Below are 20,387 nucleotides of genomic sequence, written 5' to 3'. Positions count from 1 at the left end.
AAATAAACACAGACTTTACTTAAACAGAAAGAGGAAGGGGGGGGGGGGGGGGTTCTGGAGAAAGGTGCTGTCATGAGTGAGGGTGGGTGGAGGAGCCACGTGGTGGGGTTCTTTCTTTTCAATGAGGTGAGATTAAGAGGAGGATTGCTCAGAAAAGGAGGAGCTGGAAGCATGCAGCGGTTTGGCAAACGTGAGGTGTAGGTCCACTGGAAGTGGGGGGGTATGGGCGGTGTGGTGTGGGGGGGGGGGGGGGTTAAGAAGATATATGATGTGGTTTTGGAGTTTTTCCAAGACAAGGGTCCTATCTTTCACATGGCCACCCAGCTGTGTAAACACCCCACGACTGAAGCGTCCGGCCAATCGGAGGGCGAGATGTCACAGAAAGTGGGCCGAGTGAACCGATGACTCAGCGTCAGGGTGTGGAGAGAGGAAGAAGGAGCAGGAGAGAGTCAGAGTGACACAATGAAGAAGAGGAGGACAGGTCAGGAGTTAAACACATCTTCCTCACTCCCTCTCTATCTATCCGACTCCCTCCCTTCTCCGGTTTCCAAAATTGTGATGTGCTTCTCCACGTATCAGAGAAACCTGGAAAGAGAAAGAAAGAAAGAAAGAAAGAATGAAAGAATGAAAGAGAAAGGATGGATGGTATTCAGGTCAATCCGCTGTGGAGCAATGAAAATGAGGTGTGGTGAGAGGCAGCTTGGAGAAAGAAAGCCTGGGGAGGAGACAGCATCAAGGAGGGAGACAGAAAGAAACCAAAGGGGAGAGGAGTGTCTAGTTTCAGATTTACAGGAGTAGTGGGCGAGATTTGGCCGCATGCTTGGAGCTCACTGAGGACGGAGCCAGAGGAGGAGCGCCGAGGCAGATTTACATGGTGAGAACAGCCCCGGCTGCTCTGCAGCGGCCCAGCGGACACATGCTGTTCTGTCTTTAAACACAAATACGTGAGAGATACCCTGCGTAAAAATTGTGAAAGCACATTTAAAAATATCTCTCCCCCCCCTCCCTCAGCCTTGGCCATGTGACATTTGTGAAAGGATCTTTTCCAAGCCACAGAAAACAAGATGTTTCCCTTAAAAGCTGGCTTGCACTTCTAAACACTGCAATGTATTTGTTGTTTGCAGAGAGTCACTCGATATACATTCTTCTAATGCAGAATGTTCAGCTTTGACATAAACATCCACAAGCTGTTATTGCATCCCCATTGTTTGTAGAGCGCTGTACTTTCACAAGCACAGAATCAAAACGTTTCAATGTAACGCTGAAGATTCACCTCCTGTGACCGACGAACACTCACTTTATGAAGAGGTTTGGGTTTCACGCTGTGTTTGTAGCTCTCAACCCTCCACTGTTTACTTCCATAAACACTGAGTCACACCACAAACTATCATTAATTTCACTTTGTGTAACAAATAATAACAGAGCAGATCAGGAAATGGGCTATTATGAGTGTCTGTGTGAAGGTCTGTCCTGACTCAGACTAAATTGGGACAAACCCCTGAAGGTGAGCGTGTGTGTGTGTGTGTGTGTGTGTGTGTGTGTGTGTGTGTGTGTGTGTGTGTGTGTGTGTGTGTGTGTGTGTGTGTGTGTGTGTGTGTGTGTGTGTGTGTGTGTGTGTGTGTGTGTGTGTGTGTGTGTGTGTGTCTTTTGGGGTTTTACTCCTTATTTAAGACCAATATTTACTAAGCAGCCCCGGGGTGAGATTACCTCATATTCTCCCGCCCCAGCTGTGCTTTCTCAGCGTTTCCACGGCGACCGGAGGAATGTCTCATCATGTTTATCCGCCTGCCAGGAAAACATAAGAGCGAGAGGAAGAGGAGGCAGCCGAGGGAGATGGAGATGATAGAGGGTGTACACAAGTCAGAAAAATGATGCATTCATGTGATGAACGTGTGTATTTAGAATAATGACTCAGGAATACAGGACACCATGAAGCCTCTCAGTCATCATGGTCACAACAGCGAGAATACTTTAGCTTCATGAGGATGCTTCGCCTCACATCTTCTTCACAGCTTTTTCTAGAGATGGTTGTACTCAAATTGCAAAAAAGTAGTTCTGCCTTTTTGATACAGGTGGAAATAGCAAATTGGAGTAACATACACTATGATTCAGTGAGATTTTTTAGGGTACTTTGCTAATGTGGCTCATAATTCCATTGATATTTAATTACATTTTTGTATACTCTTTTAACAAACAAATTTCCTCAGCATAGCATTTTTTGTTGTTTTTTTTTTATCTGAAATGTACCTTAAACTAAGATATTCATAAAGGTAAATTAAATTGAAAAGTGTCGACTTTTGTAAATGCAGTTAAATGTGGTTTTAATAATTGAGAGATTAATGAAAAGAACACTTTCAAATTTTATGTTTCACTTTGCTTTTGTAATTGAGTACAATTCTAGCAGTAATTATACTCGAGAGCTTGTGATCAGGATTGTTTCCACCTCTGCTTCTTGAGGGAAATATTTGGAATTAACAGACTAAAATTGGCAAATTACTGGAACTGGGTTACAAACGTTTGGCTCACTCTCATACACAAGTTTTCAGTTAAGTTTTTAACTGGTGCCAGAATCCTGAGCAGATGTGCAAAAGCACAGCTGTAGCACACATATTTTTCACTCAATGCACCTGTCCCACATTAAAATAAAAGCAAACACCTGCTTAAAAAGGAGGACACAAGTCACGGATGATGTAGTTGAAATGTAATGGCTCAAATGAAAGTTTTGTTTTACTGTTGAGAAATGTTGAGAGATTATAAGTTAATTGGCTTGTAATTCCCAATGCAAATCTCGGGAAAAAGTCTATTTTAGCCTTTGAATAAAGGACGAAAAACATGGTCATACACAAATTGTGAAAAATCAGTGTCTGGACATTGTACTAAAAGTGCATGTCAAACAATCAATACAAAATAATGTTTAGGGATGTGGTTTCATTATTCGTGAGTGGCACTAACAAATTACCTTTTACTTTAAATGCACGATAGAAAAACTTGCAGTATTTTCTTATAGTAAAGGCCAGGTTATCTCGCTTATCAGATGACTGAGGCTGCCTGCTTTACCAGCGGTTCCTTCCCTGCGTTGTGGATACTGGCCTGCCATGGGAACGGACAGTTATTTGCTTTAATTTGCAACAGAAAAGCTTGTGGTGTGTAGTGACTGTTAGGGAATGTCCTATTTGGTCTTCTCCTGGCTGGTTTAAGTGATAAAAGTGTCATTATTTAGCCTCTGAGGCAGAGCGGAGAGTGCAAACACGACTGTGTGACCCTCTGTCAAGAGCTTCTGTTCTTCAGAAGCTCATTAAGGGCCTCCATGAGGACAGCACATCAATTGGCAGGGCCCTTCAGCTTCCTCTTCCCCTTCTTAAGCCACTTGCAACCCACTCATCAGCGGACTAACAGCAGAAATGGAGCCAATTTAGAGCTCCAGCAGATTTAAAAGATGCCACACTGCAAGGTGGTTTGGGGGGCTTATTAAAACAGCAGGAAAGGCCCATGGATGTGAGCCAAATAGGATCTGACCCCGCTGTGCACTGACCGGATTTGGAGAAAGTTGGACTGACTTGAAATGCTCCTCTGCATTGGTTTCAGTGTCAGATGAACTGTTTGAGCCAGTCTGAAAGCTTTGGAGCAGATTTTCCTACTGGGAATACAAAATTGGACTAATCTCAACAAACCAGCATCTTGGGACTGAATATGGAGACGCAAGGCCACTTAATGGATCCAACTTTAATAAACTTTGTCACTGACGTGGACCTAATGGGGTTTCGTGGTAAGTACGCCTTGCCACCGAAGCAGCAGGGGAATGATATCCCATCCAGTCCTGACAGCCAGGCGCATCTAAACGACCTGTCCTGGAGTAGCAGCTTGGAGGACGACGTGCACCAAGAGCGCATGGTGGTGGAGCCTCCGAGGTTCTACAGCCGCGCGATGCACGGGCACTCCAAGTCGAAACGGAGGAGGATCATCACCGTGGTCCAGCGGCAGGCGGCCAATGTGCGGGAAAGAAAACGGATGTTCAGCTTGAACGAGGCGTTCGATGAACTGAGGAGAAAAGTTCCCACGTTTGCCTACGAGAAGAGGCTGTCGCGTATCGAGACTCTGCGCCTCGCCATCGTCTACATCTCCTTCATGACGGACCTGCTGGAAAACACCTGAGACAGAACAGCTCAGTACAAACTTTATTTCGAGGAGCCCGCGCAGTTGGTCTGCACTTTGCACAAACATGGTTGGATTTTAATTTCTTGTCGTCTCCATCCAAACTGGCTTTTTACGCATGAAAATGAACAGAACAAAAACCTTGAAGAAACACGCGCGAATAATTTCCACCGTTGATAAAGCATGTTAAAAAAAAAAAAACTGCCTAACCAATAATAAAATAAAATGTATATATCTGTTCGAGCATTGTGGAGCCGAGAACGTCGAGACCGAAATATTTAATGTTTAAATGTAACTCGCCCATAGTCAGCTGGATTGACTCCGATCCACCACGGGACGGTGGATAAAGCAGTATGTGGAATGAATGTGGCTCCAGTGGCCGAAATAAACTCCCAAAATCATGCCAAATAAGTGTTGTTATGCTGCGTGCGTGTATTTTATTGAGCGATTTAAATGTATTTAGGCTGTTAGCTACGTCTGAAACGAAAGCCGAGTCCACCGATAACATTTAAAAAAAAAAAAATCTGACTGAGGATGCAATGAAGACTGGAAGCTGTGTGTTTTTCAGCACCTTGGAGAGCAGCCGCACGCCTCACCTGGCCGACTGCCCACTTCAAACAGGTGTGACAAGGAGGAGAGTTACAGGAGTTTTCCCTCCCAAACTGAAGAATCCTAAATCCAAAGCTCTGTGTGAACCCTTTTAACACCCGGGACCAAACTGAGTCGGCGATATACAGCGATGGGTGTGAGACCAAAACTGCACGACAGATCCCTCACAAAAACAAAAGACGGACATTAACCTGGCCCATGATGACACTGTTTCTATGAGAAGAGGCCTCCCGCCCCACTCGTGTGCCATCCACCTCCCCCTCCTCTCCTCCTGATGAGACGCCGCCACTTTTATCATTTACACAACAGACCTCCGAAAGTTGCCACAAATTGCGATAGGGCAATCTCTCTCTCTCTCTCTCTCTCTCTCTCTCTCTCTCTCTCTCTCTCTCTCTCTCTCTCTCTCTCTCTCTCTCTCTCTCTCTCTCTCTCTCTCTCTCTCTCTCTCTCTCTCTCTCTCTCTCTCTCTCTCTCTCTCTCTCGTCTTTATCTGCATTGAGCTCCAGAGGTACACCGCCCTTAGCGACCCCGCTGTGCGCACGGATCCGCCCTGCGAGCTCCCTGCGACGGATCGTCTTTTAAACCTGAGCCGAGGTGCCGAGATCCCTGCGGGAGTCGGGCTCATTTAAGTGCATACCTCATTGCGGGGCTGCTGACGGGAAAATAAACACCTAGGCCTGCCTATACGAGGAGCGGCCTCCTGCTGTGACAGCCTCCTCCTGTGTTTCAGTAGGTCTGATGTTTTTCACCATCACCGCTGCTCCCATCTGAGACGGCAAAAACAAAGACACTATAGATCTAACGAGGACTCATGGAGGAGATTCTGAGATGTGTTTGATTTATTTTCAGTGACGAAAATATAAATGCGAGGACAGGTCCTTATAGGAGAAAGGAGGTAACTGTAAAAACAAGTAAACGTTGGGCAGTCTTTATTCTTATTTGGATAATTAAGTCATTAAATTGCTTTAGAACACAGACAAAACTATATCCGAAAATACAAACAGCGATTTAAGCACTAAAGTGAAACATTCCGTTATAAATAATATGAATGTAAAGTAAAAATTCCAAGCACAAGCTGATTTATTTCAAAAGAGATTCCAGGAGCCCAGCTAGATTATAAATTAAGAAGTTAAATATTGCACAAATGTGGGATGGAGAAGAGAGAAAATAATTAATCCTGAAGAGAGGTTTTTATAGTGGTTGCACAAACCTCAGACTACCCCGACATCCCCTCAATCTTATATAAAGAATCCTGCACGTCTTAAACGCTGTGCCTAATATTATAGCTCTCCTTCTCCTGCAGTATTATGTTACATTCTCCTCGCCCAATCACAGCGCGCCCCAAAATCCTCCTGCCCGCTCGCCGCTATAAGAACTCGGGTCGTCCCAGTCTGGCAGACACCTCTCCTCTTCCGTGGCGCACCAGGTTTACCGTAATACCAGCCCACACTCACTGCAGGCCGCACTCCTTACCTATCGTGTTTGTTGATGTTGTACCCACTTCAGTGGATTTGGGTCAGGGGTTAAAACTGTCCAGCAGGCCACTGACGGTTTTTTCTCGAGGGCGATGCGAGAAGACGACTCCTCCCCAATGGACAGTGCGGGCAACAGCGAGGAGGAGACCGACCGTCAGCTGCCTCGGAGAGGCGCGCGCAAGAGACGCTCAACGCGGAGGAGTACAGCCGATGAGGACGAGGGAGAAGTGGCGAGTCCAACTTCAGAGAAGAAGAAATGCAGGAAGAGTTGTGACATAGGAGGCGGCAGTACGGGCAGCGGAGCCAGCGAGGCCAGCAGCAGTCCCGCGCGCTCCTTCGATGACCTGCAGACGCAACGCGTGATGGCCAACATCCGTGAGCGGCAACGCACGCAGTCCCTCAACGAGGCATTCACGTCGTTACGTAAGATCATTCCCACCCTCCCGTCTGACAAACTCAGCAAGATCCAGACGTTGAAGCTCGCGGCCCGGTACATCGACTTCCTCTGTCAAGTTCTACAGAGCGACGAGCTGGACGCGCGAGGAGCCAGTTGCACCTACGTGGCGCACGAACGCCTGAGCTACGCGTTTTCGGTCTGGAGGATGGGGGGCGCGTGGTCCTCGTCCACCACTTCCCACTAGCAAGTCCAGAGCTGCTGCTGATGGGACAGCACGGTACGCTGAGCTCCTTTCACTTTTTGTTGGGACTGTGCCAAAATTATACCGTGCGCATTTTACGCACAGGCTGCAGATACAGAGTAATAATACTGGTACAATGTTACAAAAGAGATGCTCTAACTGCTCTCTTTGCTACACTTTTCCACCAAGTCAGTTTGATTCTGTCATTAATTCGTGAGCACAGGGAATTTTAAATCTCAATTTAGGCACATTGCAAGTAAAAACAGAAAGGCACAGAATGTGCATCAACAAATCTTGTGGGGCGACTTGTTGTTGTTCAGGAAAGCGCCTGTTTTGTTGAATGTATACATCAGTTTGGTTGCTACACAAGTAGCCTGCATATGTGTTAGAAGACAGTAAATACATATTTTATGATGTTTGTTTAAACTTCATGATTGTTTCTTCCACAGATTGTCTTAACTGAAGAACCAGTGGAAAAGACAAATTCCTCATATAGCCTGAAAGAGGCATGAGTGCGGCGGAGTCTTGAACTTAGCCATGGTGCTTCAGGCCTCAGAGGAAAGCAGCATATTTTCCTTTGCAAGGACTGTAAAGTTTGCAAAGGAGCACTTAGGACAGACAGGACGGATATGAAGACAGACCACTGCGACTATGAATGTTGTGAAAACAAAAGGAGCAGTGGAGAACTGCTCTGTTTTGAAACAAGAGGAGAAAAAAAATGACAATTCATTCCACATTCCCTGTGATGGTGTTTCACAGAAAAAGAAGTCTTTTTGTATTTATTTTTCTACACACGCTCTAAATTCCTTTCCTTCTCTCAAATAAAAGCTATTTATTTATGTGACATTACAGATTTCTGAAGGGAATAACAGTCTGAGCATTAGAAGTCTTGTAAATATTTGGTAATATCTTGAATAAAAAAATGAAGGTATCTTTCATTCTTCCAAATTGTCTGGATATTCATTCAATTGCTTGCCTGAGTCTTTATCAACAGAGATTGAGCCAAAGTTATGAGTGAATTTTTGCACATTAACTCTTTTTAATACCTGAAATTTTTGAAAAACAAACTCATCTTTCATGGTCTAAGTACTTTGAGCCTGAGCAGTGAGTTTATTTTCATTGGTTGCGGGTGAATTTCAAGTTAACTAAGCCACAGTGCAAGGCACAAAAGAAAACATTTCATCGTGGTGGGTTACTCTGCAGTGATTTCTTGAGCTCAGGGATCTGGGAAAGCCATAATTAGCTGGTGGTCTGTTTGAACAAGGTGAATTTGGAGCTGTGGGAGGCATGCATGATATTCCCAGATGTCTGCTGAGCCACAGGTCAGCATGGGAGTCTCCTGCAGGTGCTACAGCGGTCTCACCTCGAGCTTTGACAGATAAATGGGGTGGGCACGGTTCATAATGCAAACTTATAGGCCGTGTAATTGCATGCGACGGCAAATCTGGGGAAAATGATGTGGCTATCCACATAAAGACACCATGAATGACCGGCATTGTCCATTTAAGAGTGGCCTATGGGAACAGAAGAGATAATGAAACAAATTATATAGCTGTAGACTGGAATTGAACATTTCAAGTTGCTGCATAATGCAATTATGTTACTTTGATTTACCACTGTTTCTCCAAATTCTTTGAAAAATGCAATGCCTAATTTTCATTCACAGCACAAACACAATTATTTCTTAAACAGGGACTGATTTTGTGTAGCATTACACATTTCTGTCACTTTATGTCCCACTGAACAGACAATAAACAAAGAATATCAAACATTAGTTTCTTCTATGTCGAATAATGTTGTTTGGAATGGCAATTTTACATTCTATTTATTGAAGAGACCATCTTATACATTGTCTTATGAATATAAGAGTCCTGTATAAACTTTCCAAAGCGGCTATTTCAAATAAAATCAAGTTAGAGGAGAACTGAGCTTTTAAAAAGAGTCTGTTATAAAGATGAAAGGTGCTGACGTCAATGCACGCTCACTGTGGAGACTGCCACGAGTCTCCAAAGGGTTGTTAAGAGATGATTATGGCAGCATTACGGTGTTTTTGCATCACGGGTTGCGTGCGGAAGGTAAAGCCATCAGCTCTGACCTGAAGCCCCCGCCGGCCGACGGGGGGAATCGATTCCCACCCTCAGATCACCGTGGCCGTGTTATCTTAAACTTGAGGCTGTTGCTCTGACACGGAGGAATGTCACCTCTGAGGCTTCAAAACACAACCACACACACACACACACACACACACATACACACACACACACACACACACACACACACACACACACACACACACACACACACACACACACACACACACATACACACACACACACACACACACACACACACAAACACATATAGGTTATACACACACACAGGGAGATTTCTCACGCCTACCAAACAGCAAAATACATTCCACAGAGGGAAGAGAAAGAAAGGGAAGACGGCTCCTGCAACTCAGCTTCTGCCCGCCTTTGATGTTTGAAAGTAATGGGATGACCGCTTGTTATCAGTGTGAAGGAATCTGGCTCTCGAGTTTTAAGTGTGCTATGATTTATAGACTCTTTGATGACTGACATGCACACACTCTCCTGCTCATTAATCACAGTTTATATCTCCTCGTTTGGGGTCTTCAGTCCTTTAACTGATCGAAAAGCCAAAAGGTGCAGGCCTGTGTGTGTAACTGAATGATGCCAGACCCAATAGATCCTCTGACACACCGAGTTTTGACTCTTTGTGTATAGAAATCAAGCCAAACTTCTTGATTTTTTATTTTTTTTTAAACACTATAACAGAAGTCAACCTGTCTCTTTTTACGTCCTTCAGCGTTGTGTCTGGCTCACTTCCATCTCCCTCTGAAGTTCTCCATTATGGGGTAACAAGCCCTGGTTTACATTAACCCTCAACACCACAAAACCAAAAAGGGGGGAGAGGAAGTCAGGCTGAGACAGACGGGGAGAGGGAGAGAGAGAGAGAGAGAGAGAGAGAGAGAGAGAGAGAGAGAGAGAGAGAGAGAGAGAGAGAGAGACTTGATTTAGAAGTCTGGTTTCCATTAGAGCTAATTATCTGTGTTTCATCTCAACCTGAAGCAGTTTGTGTGTATAGGTGTAAGTGTATATAGGCTATGCATGTGTGTGCATGTGCACGACTGCGTGCGTTTGTGTGCCTGTGTGACAGCCTTTTTTTTCCGCTTGTGGTCTGTAGCTTTCAATTTATACAAGCTCATATCAAGATAATCATCCTATAGGATATTATCTGACCTGAAACGAAATAAACTGAGCATTTTTAGATTATTTTTTTTTTATCAGACTTTTTTCTAAATTCTCCATCTTCTATATCACACTCCTGGTTTTATTTCTATGATTCAAGAATCAGACCATCCATGAGTATATTATTCTATATGTCATGAAAGATATACGATGTCATTTTTTTTCCACTTGTCTTTTAAAAGTATTTTTCCACTAACTTTTTCAAATAAAGTTACATTCACTTGTTGAAAGCAGAGAAATATAGGCGTATAGATTGTGTAGTTGTTTGTCTCTTGAGGGCGATTTCTAAAGATGGAAAAAAAATTAACTCCACTACCCGTGGGGAGGATCAGATTTGAGGTTCTTTCAGTGTTAAAATCTAAAAGTGTGGGTGGTTATAGGATGAAGGAAGGTCTTATGAAAGATTGTTACATAATGGTAAGCCGCGGAGCTCAGCTCATAAAAGTGTTGGGACTTTGTATCAGTTTTAAGCTTTACAAAACCTTTTTGGCTGAAAGTTTGGTGATTTTAGGTGCAGAAACGTCATAAATCTCTCAGGTTGAGAATATAATGAGAGTATTATTGTTTTAACAGTGGCAGCAGAGTGACAGAGGAAGTTGGGACCACATAATGAGCACACATTCCCTGAGGTCGGTGCCAACAGCGCCCATCAGATTTGACCCATGACCCCTGAGACTGACCTCGTCCCCACAGCGGGGTGACCCCCAGCTGGACCGCGAGCCACCACATTCACCTCCACAAAATGTCCCCTCACTAATGCTTGTCAGCTACTTGGACGTCAACTCAGAGGAGTTTTGTGTGGAGGGTTAAAAAATGAACAAGCTGATAAAATGGTGGAAAAAAAAAAAGGAAGAGAATTCCGGAAAGAGGCGAAAAAACTTATATGATTCTTCTCGGCTCTCCTGCCCGAGGCTGTTTATCTTGCAGATTGAGTTAAACACAAGCCTCTTATAACTCCCCACATACCAGACAATATCACAGTGGCCCCCGCTTTACAAATATAAACATAGGCGCTTTATCAAAGACTGGCACGGCTCATTCAAACACATAGGCTCCTTCTCCTAACCTAATTTACTGCACCCTATACAAAGATCCTTTATTAAATTTAAGCTTTCTGAAATGATTAATGCTGGCTGAAAACAGGGAACTTTAGGGGGTCTGTTGATGAAGGTTAAAGGGGCTTTACTGTGTTTACCTTATAAAACCACACTGGTTTCTTATCTTGCAAAGATCTACGGGCTATCGGGATGGAAAAGCCCCAGGTCACACATAACGCACCGTGTGTGATTTCCACAGAGAGAGAGAGAGAGAGAGAGAGAGAGAGAGAAAACGAGAGAGAGAGAGAGAGAGGGCATTGTTTGACCCAACTTAGGTCCATTCACACTGATGAGAATGTGGCTTTCAGTGGGGAAATGTAAGCTTCCTTGTTGTGTTAACAGAGGATTGTTTTGACTCCGTTTGTAGAGAATGAGATCCATCTGATGCACACAGGCTCACAAACAAATTGTTGCATCATTTGGATGATGCAAAACCTTTGAGTTTGCTCCATTGAAAGCAGCAAGCGGAGCACAACTGTATTTTAGTGGCGGTGAGGGGGCTCCTGTCATTAGTGAGTCTGCACACATACATACACGCACACACACTTACACACACACACACGCATGCACGCACGCACACACATGCATGAGTGCATGAGGGCAGAGTGAGGGATGACTTGGCAGCAGAAGTGACTTTGGCCTCCATGTTGGTCTGAGGGGAGCTGGGAGAGAAATAGACATTAAAATCTGCAGCCTTCCCTCTGTTGGTAACTGTGGGGTGGTCTCTCTCTCTCTCTCTCTCTCTCTCTCTCTCTCTCTCTCTCTTTCGTCCTCTTTACGTATTTCTATCTCCTCAGCCACACTCTCATTACTTTTGAGGTGGTTTGTGTCTTTCCACCTCATTCCTACTCTATTTTTCCCAGCCCAATTCCCTCTCCACCCCTCCTCCCGCCCGCCCCCTCCTCATCTCTAACCCAACCTCTTTTATCTATCATAAGAATCTCCCTCGCTCTGTTTAATAATTCCCCTCTCATTTCCTCCAACTGTTTCGAACTCACTCCCTCTCGCTCCTTGTTATTTATCTCAGCGAGCGAATGCAAAAACACACATGAAGCCACACTGTTGTTCAGTCAATGTGCAACACTGAAGCGTGTGAATGTAGTTGAAGAAGTGAAGAAAACCGCACTGAGACAAAGGAAGAGATGCCACGACTGAAGGAAAACAAAGTCTTGCTGATGCAGTGATTACTGTTGGCCTTCATTTTTGGGCCAATTGTGCCCAGAGTGTACGTGTACATTTCAGGGGATTTTCTTTATCTTTATGTCTTGCTATGCCAAAAGTGTAATATTAGAACACTATATTTGCTTTTCTGGGTGGTGTTTCTTGTCTGTGTCTCACTTTCTTTTCTGTCTACGAAGGTGTTGGTTGTGTGATTTTATAAGCTTGGCATTTGGTGTCATATGAACCATTTGCATGTTTTTTCAAGTCCTGTAAAACTGGCCAAAATGCCCCATAACTTTCTTCCCCCGGCTGCCCGGTAAAGCTCAGTGCCAGCTCCTGAACTCGTTCTCATGCACATGCAGACACACCAATACACATAACCTGCAGACTGAGTCTCCTGAAAGGAAAGTCTGAAGTGACAAACTCTTTCTTAAAGAGGTAAAATTAAGTTTTCTAATGCAGGGGAGTGTAAACATATAGAGAGATGTTGCTGCAATTGTATTTGTGTGCCTGCACGTGTGTGTTTTCAGCAAAGTGATCTCAAGAGCTGTGTGTGTGTGTGTGTGTGTGTGTGTGTGTGTGTGTGTGTGTGTGTGTGTGTGTGTGTGTGTGTGTGTGTGTGTGTGTGTGTGTGTGTGTGTGTGCGCGTGTGTGTGTATGCATGTGTGTGCGCATGCTTGTGGGAAAGTTATAAATAGTTGGATCATCTGGAGCCCATTAGAGGTACAGTGTTAAAGTGAACAGGTCCGCTACCTGCAGCCACAGAAACCTCAGAGCAGACACTGCCAGGTCTCAAGTGGGAGAGAGAGAGAGACACACACACACACACACACACACACACACACACACACACACACACACACACACACACACACACACACACACACACACACACACACACACACACACACACACACACACACACACACACACACACACACACACACACACACACACACACAAAGTACAAGGGCAAAATGTGCTAAAACACAACACAGAACATACTAATGTGTTGCACATCTGAGAGGAAGCACCTTACACATTAAAACAACTTGACTGTGGTAAAATCTTGGCTGCATAGCTTTTAGATAAACAGAGGTTATTCAGAAAAGCACCAAAGGGAGATCGAATCTGCTATTAAAGTGTGGGCCTGATGTAAATTTAAAGGGAGGGAAAAGACAATGTCAACAGGGTTATTTAGCTTGTAACTGACCATTAACACGACCTGAGGCCACACACATAATCAGCACCTGTACGCTGTACCAAGAGCACAAGGATTTGTCCTAAATGGAAACAAATGCACGTTAGAAGGCATACTCTTTAATATAATATCTGATCAATTAAAAACAGTAGAACCCTGCAAAAAAAACAAAAACAAATGACAAGTAACACTCACATTTCTTTCAAACTAACAATGGTAAGTTTTGTGGCAATTAAAGGGACTCTTAAATACCAACAAATTAAAACAGCTGTTGCTTGGGCAGAATGAAAAATGCATCATTATGCTTTGCTACGTTTCTTTATAGGCATATTACATCTCTTGGCCTGGTTGATGTGATTAACTTGAAAACATTTTTCAAATATTGTTTGGCTTGAACAGTGTACAGGATGTAGTGATAGTATTAGCCTTTTAATTTGTCAGGTGACAAACACACAAACATTTCCCAAATCTAGTGCCCTGGTTTTGCTGATGCAGGACCCACATATACCTACATCAAACCATTTTCTTACTGGCATAGACAAGCAAGTAATTTATACTGATCTACTATGTTATCCAGCCACATAATATGTGATTTGAGTCATTTACATCTGAAAGTTCTGGGTCTTCTGTTGAATGACCGAGGAAGAAGGAGTTCCGGCATTTCTATTGCCAAAGTTCAATTATTCTAACTGCTGACTGCCTCTGTTCGTTTACTACCCAGATTTACAAACCTCGACTTCAAATACTAATGATTTTTTTTGACAAATCTTTTCAGAGCTCCTGCTTTTTTCTTTATATTCTGTCTAACATTTCCTCAAACCAATGGCCCCCAAAATCAGGAGTTGGTGCAGGAAGTGGACCCTCCCCCAGCAGCACATTTACACTCACACACACTGAAACCTGAGCCACAGGAAACGGTCCTGCGCAGCATCATGTCAGGGGGTACAAATTATTCACCATTTGAAAAATGCATTTTTTTTTTTCCCCCTTCTTGTCAGCTATATTCTCCTCCTCCCATGTTGTCTTCTTCTCTCCATTTATTGTTTTCATTTCTGGTCCTCCAGAGAGGAACAGTCATTGAGACAGAAAGCCCTCTGCTACCTGCGTTATCTCAAACTGAGCTCAGTCCCGGCTCAAAAACGAGCTGCTGCTGCGGTTGTACAGGCCTCTAAATTCCGGGAAATATTCTCCAGCGGTGTTCCCTGAAGACTTGTGGTATTCCTACCCACACTATCCCCACAACACTTTTGTGGAATTTCCTAAATGGATGAAAAGCAGGTTTATTTCAAATCTTTTTGAAGAGTGAAAACAGATCTACCCTATCTCCACCATATGTACCTTATCTGCCTTTGCTGTAATGTTTTTGTCAAATAAATTCAACTGTCTGATGGAGAAAATAGGAATCGTCATTTTGTTTTGATATCATTGGGACGGGGAATAAAAACAATGAAAACACTCAGTTTGACACAAAATGTAGATGATTTAAACTGTAAAACCTCATTGGAGTGATCTCACCACTTTTTTGGTGGATACAAAGCTTGTCTGTTCAATTCTTTCCATTAAATCCTGCATCTCTGCTCCAGCCTAATGTCACCTGCCTTACAATTGCTTGGATTCACTTCAGGTTTTGCTTGACTTTTGTTTAGTTTGGACATTGGTTTTGTTTTATCATTTTCAATCATCTCTTATCATTTTCATCAAGCTCTCATAGGGAAATCATTGAAACAGCCATTTCAGAGCATTATTGGCGAGTGTTCAATGCTTAAAAGTCAGTATCAAACGAATGTATGCATAATTTAGACTGTTACTGTATGTTGGGGGCATTGCACTGACCAATTTCAAACTTGAAAAGGCTCTAAACTAGACACATTTCTCAATGTACATCTGTAAAACCTTTGCTACATGACATTAAGTACCATCATATGACCATATAATACATTATAAGCACCTCAAATGTGATTTTGTAAAAGCACTGGGAATATGTGTGAAAGGTTGCACTGGTGTCCTGTGTACAATGCCTTGCACAGACATGGGAGCTCATAGTTTACTGTTTTTTTATTCAAGTCAAAAGACTGTCACAGGAAGAAACTTTTTTCAACTCCATCTATGTTTGACTCCTCCATCACTTCAGCCTCACTCGTATGAAATGTGTCTGCTTTTCCAACAAAATCAACAAGAGTTGATGGGATAAAACCATCAACATTTGTTCATTTCTTTAGAATAAGATACAAATGTAAAATTGTGGATGTTACTCAGGTGGCTAAAATTTTGTTCCTTTATTGACAAAGTTTGTGGTTAAATCACTCAATATTCCTGTTTGTTTGTGTAGGATCCTTAAGAAACCGTGGGAAGTGGGACTCTGTTCAGGTTTACTCACTAACACTTGCTAAATCAATGTGTCAAACTTACCTTGTTTTGTTCTGAAACTCATAAATCAGAGTGCAATGACAATAATAAAAATCATTAGCGGCACTCTTTTTTATCATTGCAAACATTTCTGTGATTATCCAATATTTGGACCTCTAATAGAATTTTGGAATCTACAATCTATGCTGAAGCAGCATGTGACCTATAAATCTTTCTTTATGTCAAACCCAGTGTTAATCAGTGAGAAATATCTCCACCACAAGGACGGTAAACTATTCAACTTACACTGTGCTTGTGTGACCAGGCAACTTTTGTACCAGGGGAATGTGCACACAGCACCAGCGAGAGAGCCGCCCTGCATCCCGGCTCCTCGTCTGGCCAATACTGCGACTGTTGTGTGTTTTGTGCTGAGGTCAGGGGGTAGAGGGCCGTGTTAAGTGAAGTTTGGAAGAGCAGTGACCAAGCACACTTTCCCCTCAGGCAAATGGCGAGGAGACAATCGAGGGCAGACACACATCTGCACGCACACTCAACCTTGCGCGTGCACTCACATACCCACAATCGGATTTGGAAATAAACATCTTTTCCCCCATACCACCCTTAGGCTGCTTGGCCCACTGGCCCACCCTGGTGACCCTTATTACCATGGTGATTAAATATTGGGAGCCCTCATCTGCAAACATTTAGCCAGTGTCACCCCTAATATGCCTCGTGTCACCCAGTTGACCACAGGTGACAGGAGATGGCAATACATGGAGGACAGTGTCACATAAATAACAACTGAAGAGGTGATACATCCTTCAATTAGAATGCTGTATTTCACCTCATATGTAGCATATTTTATATTTTTGGAACGATTCTAGAGTGTGGACACTCACAATGCAACAATGAGGGGGTGTTTTGTTTGGTGGTTCGCACAAATTTGATCATTGCTCAAACATGGAATTAACAATAGCTTAATCTTTAGTTTTAACAACAACAGAGATGAAGATTTGACTTAATTCTTTAAAAATGCAATGGGGATCTACAGCTTTTACTTCTACCGAAAGGTTTGTATTGTCTTCTATATCAATAAATGTATCTTTTTTTTTTTTTTTTACTAAATGTATGCTTAAAGTAAACTTATTCAATGAGGTGAACCACTTCAGATGGAAAGCAAGTGATTTGTGTCGTTTTAAAGGTTGAATCCTCACAATCAGGGATGGACAATTCATTTTTCTAAGGGTACGATGCTTTATTATGCATTTCCTTTAATTGTTGAATGACCACTGGCAATCACATTCCACCTTTCAACCTCTGAACTATGACACACCGATCCTTTGCCTCCTGCCCAAAGCACCATGGACGCGATGCCTCAGGCCACTTGTTGTCCCATGAAACAGACCAAATGGTTAATCCTTTAAATAATGAAATAATCTTGAATTTCTCATCCACAGAACTTTATTACTTCACAAAAAACAAATTGAAATCCATTAAAACGGTGTTTTCTTATTTACAGTGACAGCATGAAAATTAAGTGGTCCTGTAAAACCATCTAATGCATCGTTGGATTAAATACTTCTACAAAGAGCCTCTTTGGTCTCAAGCTTTCCCATGAAGGTTGATAGATCAAGTAAAGATTAGTGCCTTAGATCACTTTTCAGAGTACAAAATCACTTCAGTTCAGTTAGTAACAAACTCCTACAATGAATGGGATACTTGTGTACAAACATCCTCTGGAATACCATGCTGAAGGTCTAATCATTGTGGAGGTGAGACAGTCAATTACTTTTGCAATGAACATTCTAATGAAACCCTCGCATCTTTCTAACTTGCATTTAGTTACATAACATGCAACTTTCTATTTGAATTTGCCCTACAAAGTAAATACTTTATTATTATTACCTCTGAATACCTTTTTTTTTTTTTTGCTTTTGTTTTTCTCAAGATGATTACCATAGTTATGTGACCTCTGAATATATTTATTGCACCTTTTCAAACGTCGATAGTCACAGAGATGAGATCAAACCTTAGTACAGTACAGGGATAGGTTTTCGCTGACTCGGTCTCCCAAGCGGTAAACATGGGTTGATAGTGACATCTAGTGGCACTAACATGGCATTACATAATAATTTCACTTGACTTTCTGAAAACTCTCCACCTCGAAGTGCTTGACATCAGAGAGGGTTACGTTTCAAATATTTGAACTGATGATAAATGCCCCAGACAGGTCATATCAGGTTGAAAAACTGGCGAACCCAGTGTGAGCTTAACTCTCGTAAGCGACAAAATACATCTTGCTTTCAAAACTGATGCACACGTCAATATGCTTGTCACATGCTTTGCTCCTTACGGCCTGGTAACTCATGAAGTGTGGGTGTAAAGTCTAATGTTAACAACCTTCCTGGGAAGTTCCTGTGGGAGGGAGACATCAGCTGACAGAGGAAGACAGAAAGAGGAAGACATACGAAGACGCTCAAAACATGAGAGGACAGGGAAACTGCCTTTTGTGGTCACCTGGGCATTGAAAGTATGGGAAGCCTGATGTGTGCACCCCGGTCTCCTGGACAGGAGGGACCGAGCAAGTGTCTTTCATTTCCTCCTTGCCTGCGGGGAAAGTCAACCGGGGCCCTGTTCACTTGGACGCAGGTATCATGACCGAGAGAAACAAAGTCATCTCTATTGTAGCTGACAATAATTTACAATCACTCTGGGATTCTTTTGTCTCTGGCTCTTTGCCCCATTCCTCCACTGCTTGTGTCCGTGCCAGCCAGTGTCAGGTGGAGCTCAGGTTAATGAAAGTCCCACTCAGGCACTGAATAATGCATCATCACCAGGACGGCAGGTAACCATTGGTCAACCATGTGATCAAACAGCACCCTTGTTTATTTGATGAGTGTGTCAGAGAGGCTTATCTTCAAACAAATATAAACTGACACAGGTCATGCTCTTCGCTTGATAAAAGGAAATCACACTTTAAAAAAAAAAAAAAAAATTCTCTTTTACAAATCAAAGTATTAACTTAAAAGTGTAATACAACTGAGGCATCAAAGAGCCAGAAGTAGCAGCTGTGTGCAGAGTATTAGACAAACACCGTCAGACAAGCTTGTGACCAGTGGTGTTCTGTCCAAAATCTTTGTCTAGTAATTATGACTGCAGGGGCAAAGTCCATGTGAACTAACATGGCAGTAAATGACTTTCCGCCTCTATACGACATTACTAAACAGAAGATGGTATGTGTGGGCTGTGTACCGGTTTCTTTCCTCTTTGTTTTGCCTCACAGTGACAATTACCTGAGATTGAGTCTGTCTTCAGCTTGTTGCTCATGTTATATAAGTGTGTGCGGGAGATTTTTTTTTTTTTTTGCCAGGTTCTCTTGTTTCCTCTAATGAAACAAATGCATTTTAGGGTAAATGAGTGCTCAAATGACTAAATTACCTGAGTGAATGTGGATGTGAGTGGTTGTTTATCATGTGATGGTCAGGCGAGCTGTCCAGGGTCTACCCTGCCTTTGTCCAAAGTGGTTAAAACAGTATAAATGATGGGTGAATGGATGGATTATATGTGGATTTTCTCCAATATTCTTTATAGCCATTTACATGTTCCTATGTATTTGATCACAAACAGTTTCAATAAAACAATACAGACAAAACGTGAATGCATACATGGATAATTTCTAATTCAACAATTTGCAAATGAAAGACGCTTTAGTTTTCAGATGGACGGTAACAAACTTTATTCATAAATGCAAGTGAATATCATTGATTTTTATTGCTGACATGTCATAAGGATAGTATCAATCCATTCATTTTCTATATCACATTATCTAATTCTAGATTTGGTCGGGACTGGAGTCAATACCAGTTCACAGTGGACAACGACTTCCATTGTGCTGGAAAGGTCGCTTGTTCGTCAGTCAACAAATATAATACACTGATTCAACTTTGTCCTCGATTATAACGTGTTTATGCAATTCTAACACAATTGTTCCTGAGGTAGGCTACTACAGTCCCTAAATTGATCTACAATCGCCTGATGTGTGAATTAACGGAAATAATAAAGCTGATTTGAGTGACTCACCTGGTTAAAATCATTGCAGTGTCTCTTATTTGTATTTTAGATTACCTTTTCAGTCTGATCTCTACATTTCAAAAAGACCTGGGCAAATAATAGAATAAAACAGAACATTCTTTAGCTATAAAAAATGTTTTAACGGAAAATAAGGCAATGTTACAGAACATAGATGTTAATGTGTTTCAATGCATTTGAATGGCGTTGCCCCAAGAAGAAATTCTGATTGGTCCAAATCTTCACATCTTATTTGTAATGTATTCCTATAAATGGTATTAGTAAATATGAGTTTATTAATCCCCCGTCTTAGATGAGGACTGTCATGTATACTGTGACCGGCAGTTGGTCAAATATTATTGTATTTA

General features: G+C 42.5%; 2 protein-coding genes across 2 annotated transcripts; both read left to right on the top strand.

The window, feature by feature from the left end:
* Positions 1-3,690: 3,690 nt before the first annotated feature.
* Positions 3,691-4,152, top strand: LOC308145176 (uncharacterized protein; the record flags this gene model as incomplete). Its single annotated transcript, XM_080516538.1, has 1 exon — positions 3,691-4,152. One exon carries the CDS (start codon positions 3,691-3,693, stop codon positions 4,150-4,152), a length of 462 nt encoding a protein of 153 aa, XP_080372664.1.
* Positions 4,153-6,203: 2,051 nt separating this feature from the next.
* twist1a (twist family bHLH transcription factor 1a) lies at positions 6,204-7,792 on the top strand. Its single transcript, XM_080516197.1, has 2 exons — positions 6,204-6,910; positions 7,324-7,792. The coding sequence occupies exon 1, from the start codon at positions 6,329-6,331 to the stop codon at positions 6,875-6,877; it is 549 nt and encodes a 182-aa protein (XP_080372323.1). The 5' UTR covers positions 6,204-6,328; the 3' UTR covers positions 6,878-6,910; positions 7,324-7,792.
* Positions 7,793-20,387: the final 12,595 nt, after the last annotated feature.

This window comes from Blennius ocellaris (genome assembly GCF_963422515.1).
Source record: "Blennius ocellaris genome assembly, chromosome: 20".
NCBI lineage: Eukaryota > Metazoa > Chordata > Actinopteri > Blenniiformes > Blenniidae > Blennius > Blennius ocellaris.
This window is presented reverse-complemented; position numbering and strand designations above follow the sequence as displayed.

Bases quoted from the DNA above. Each gene is read 5' to 3' on its own strand.
- twist1a (XM_080516197.1), top strand. From the start codon at position 6,329: ATGCGAGAAGACGACTCCTCCCCAATGGACAGTGCGGGCAACAGCGAG.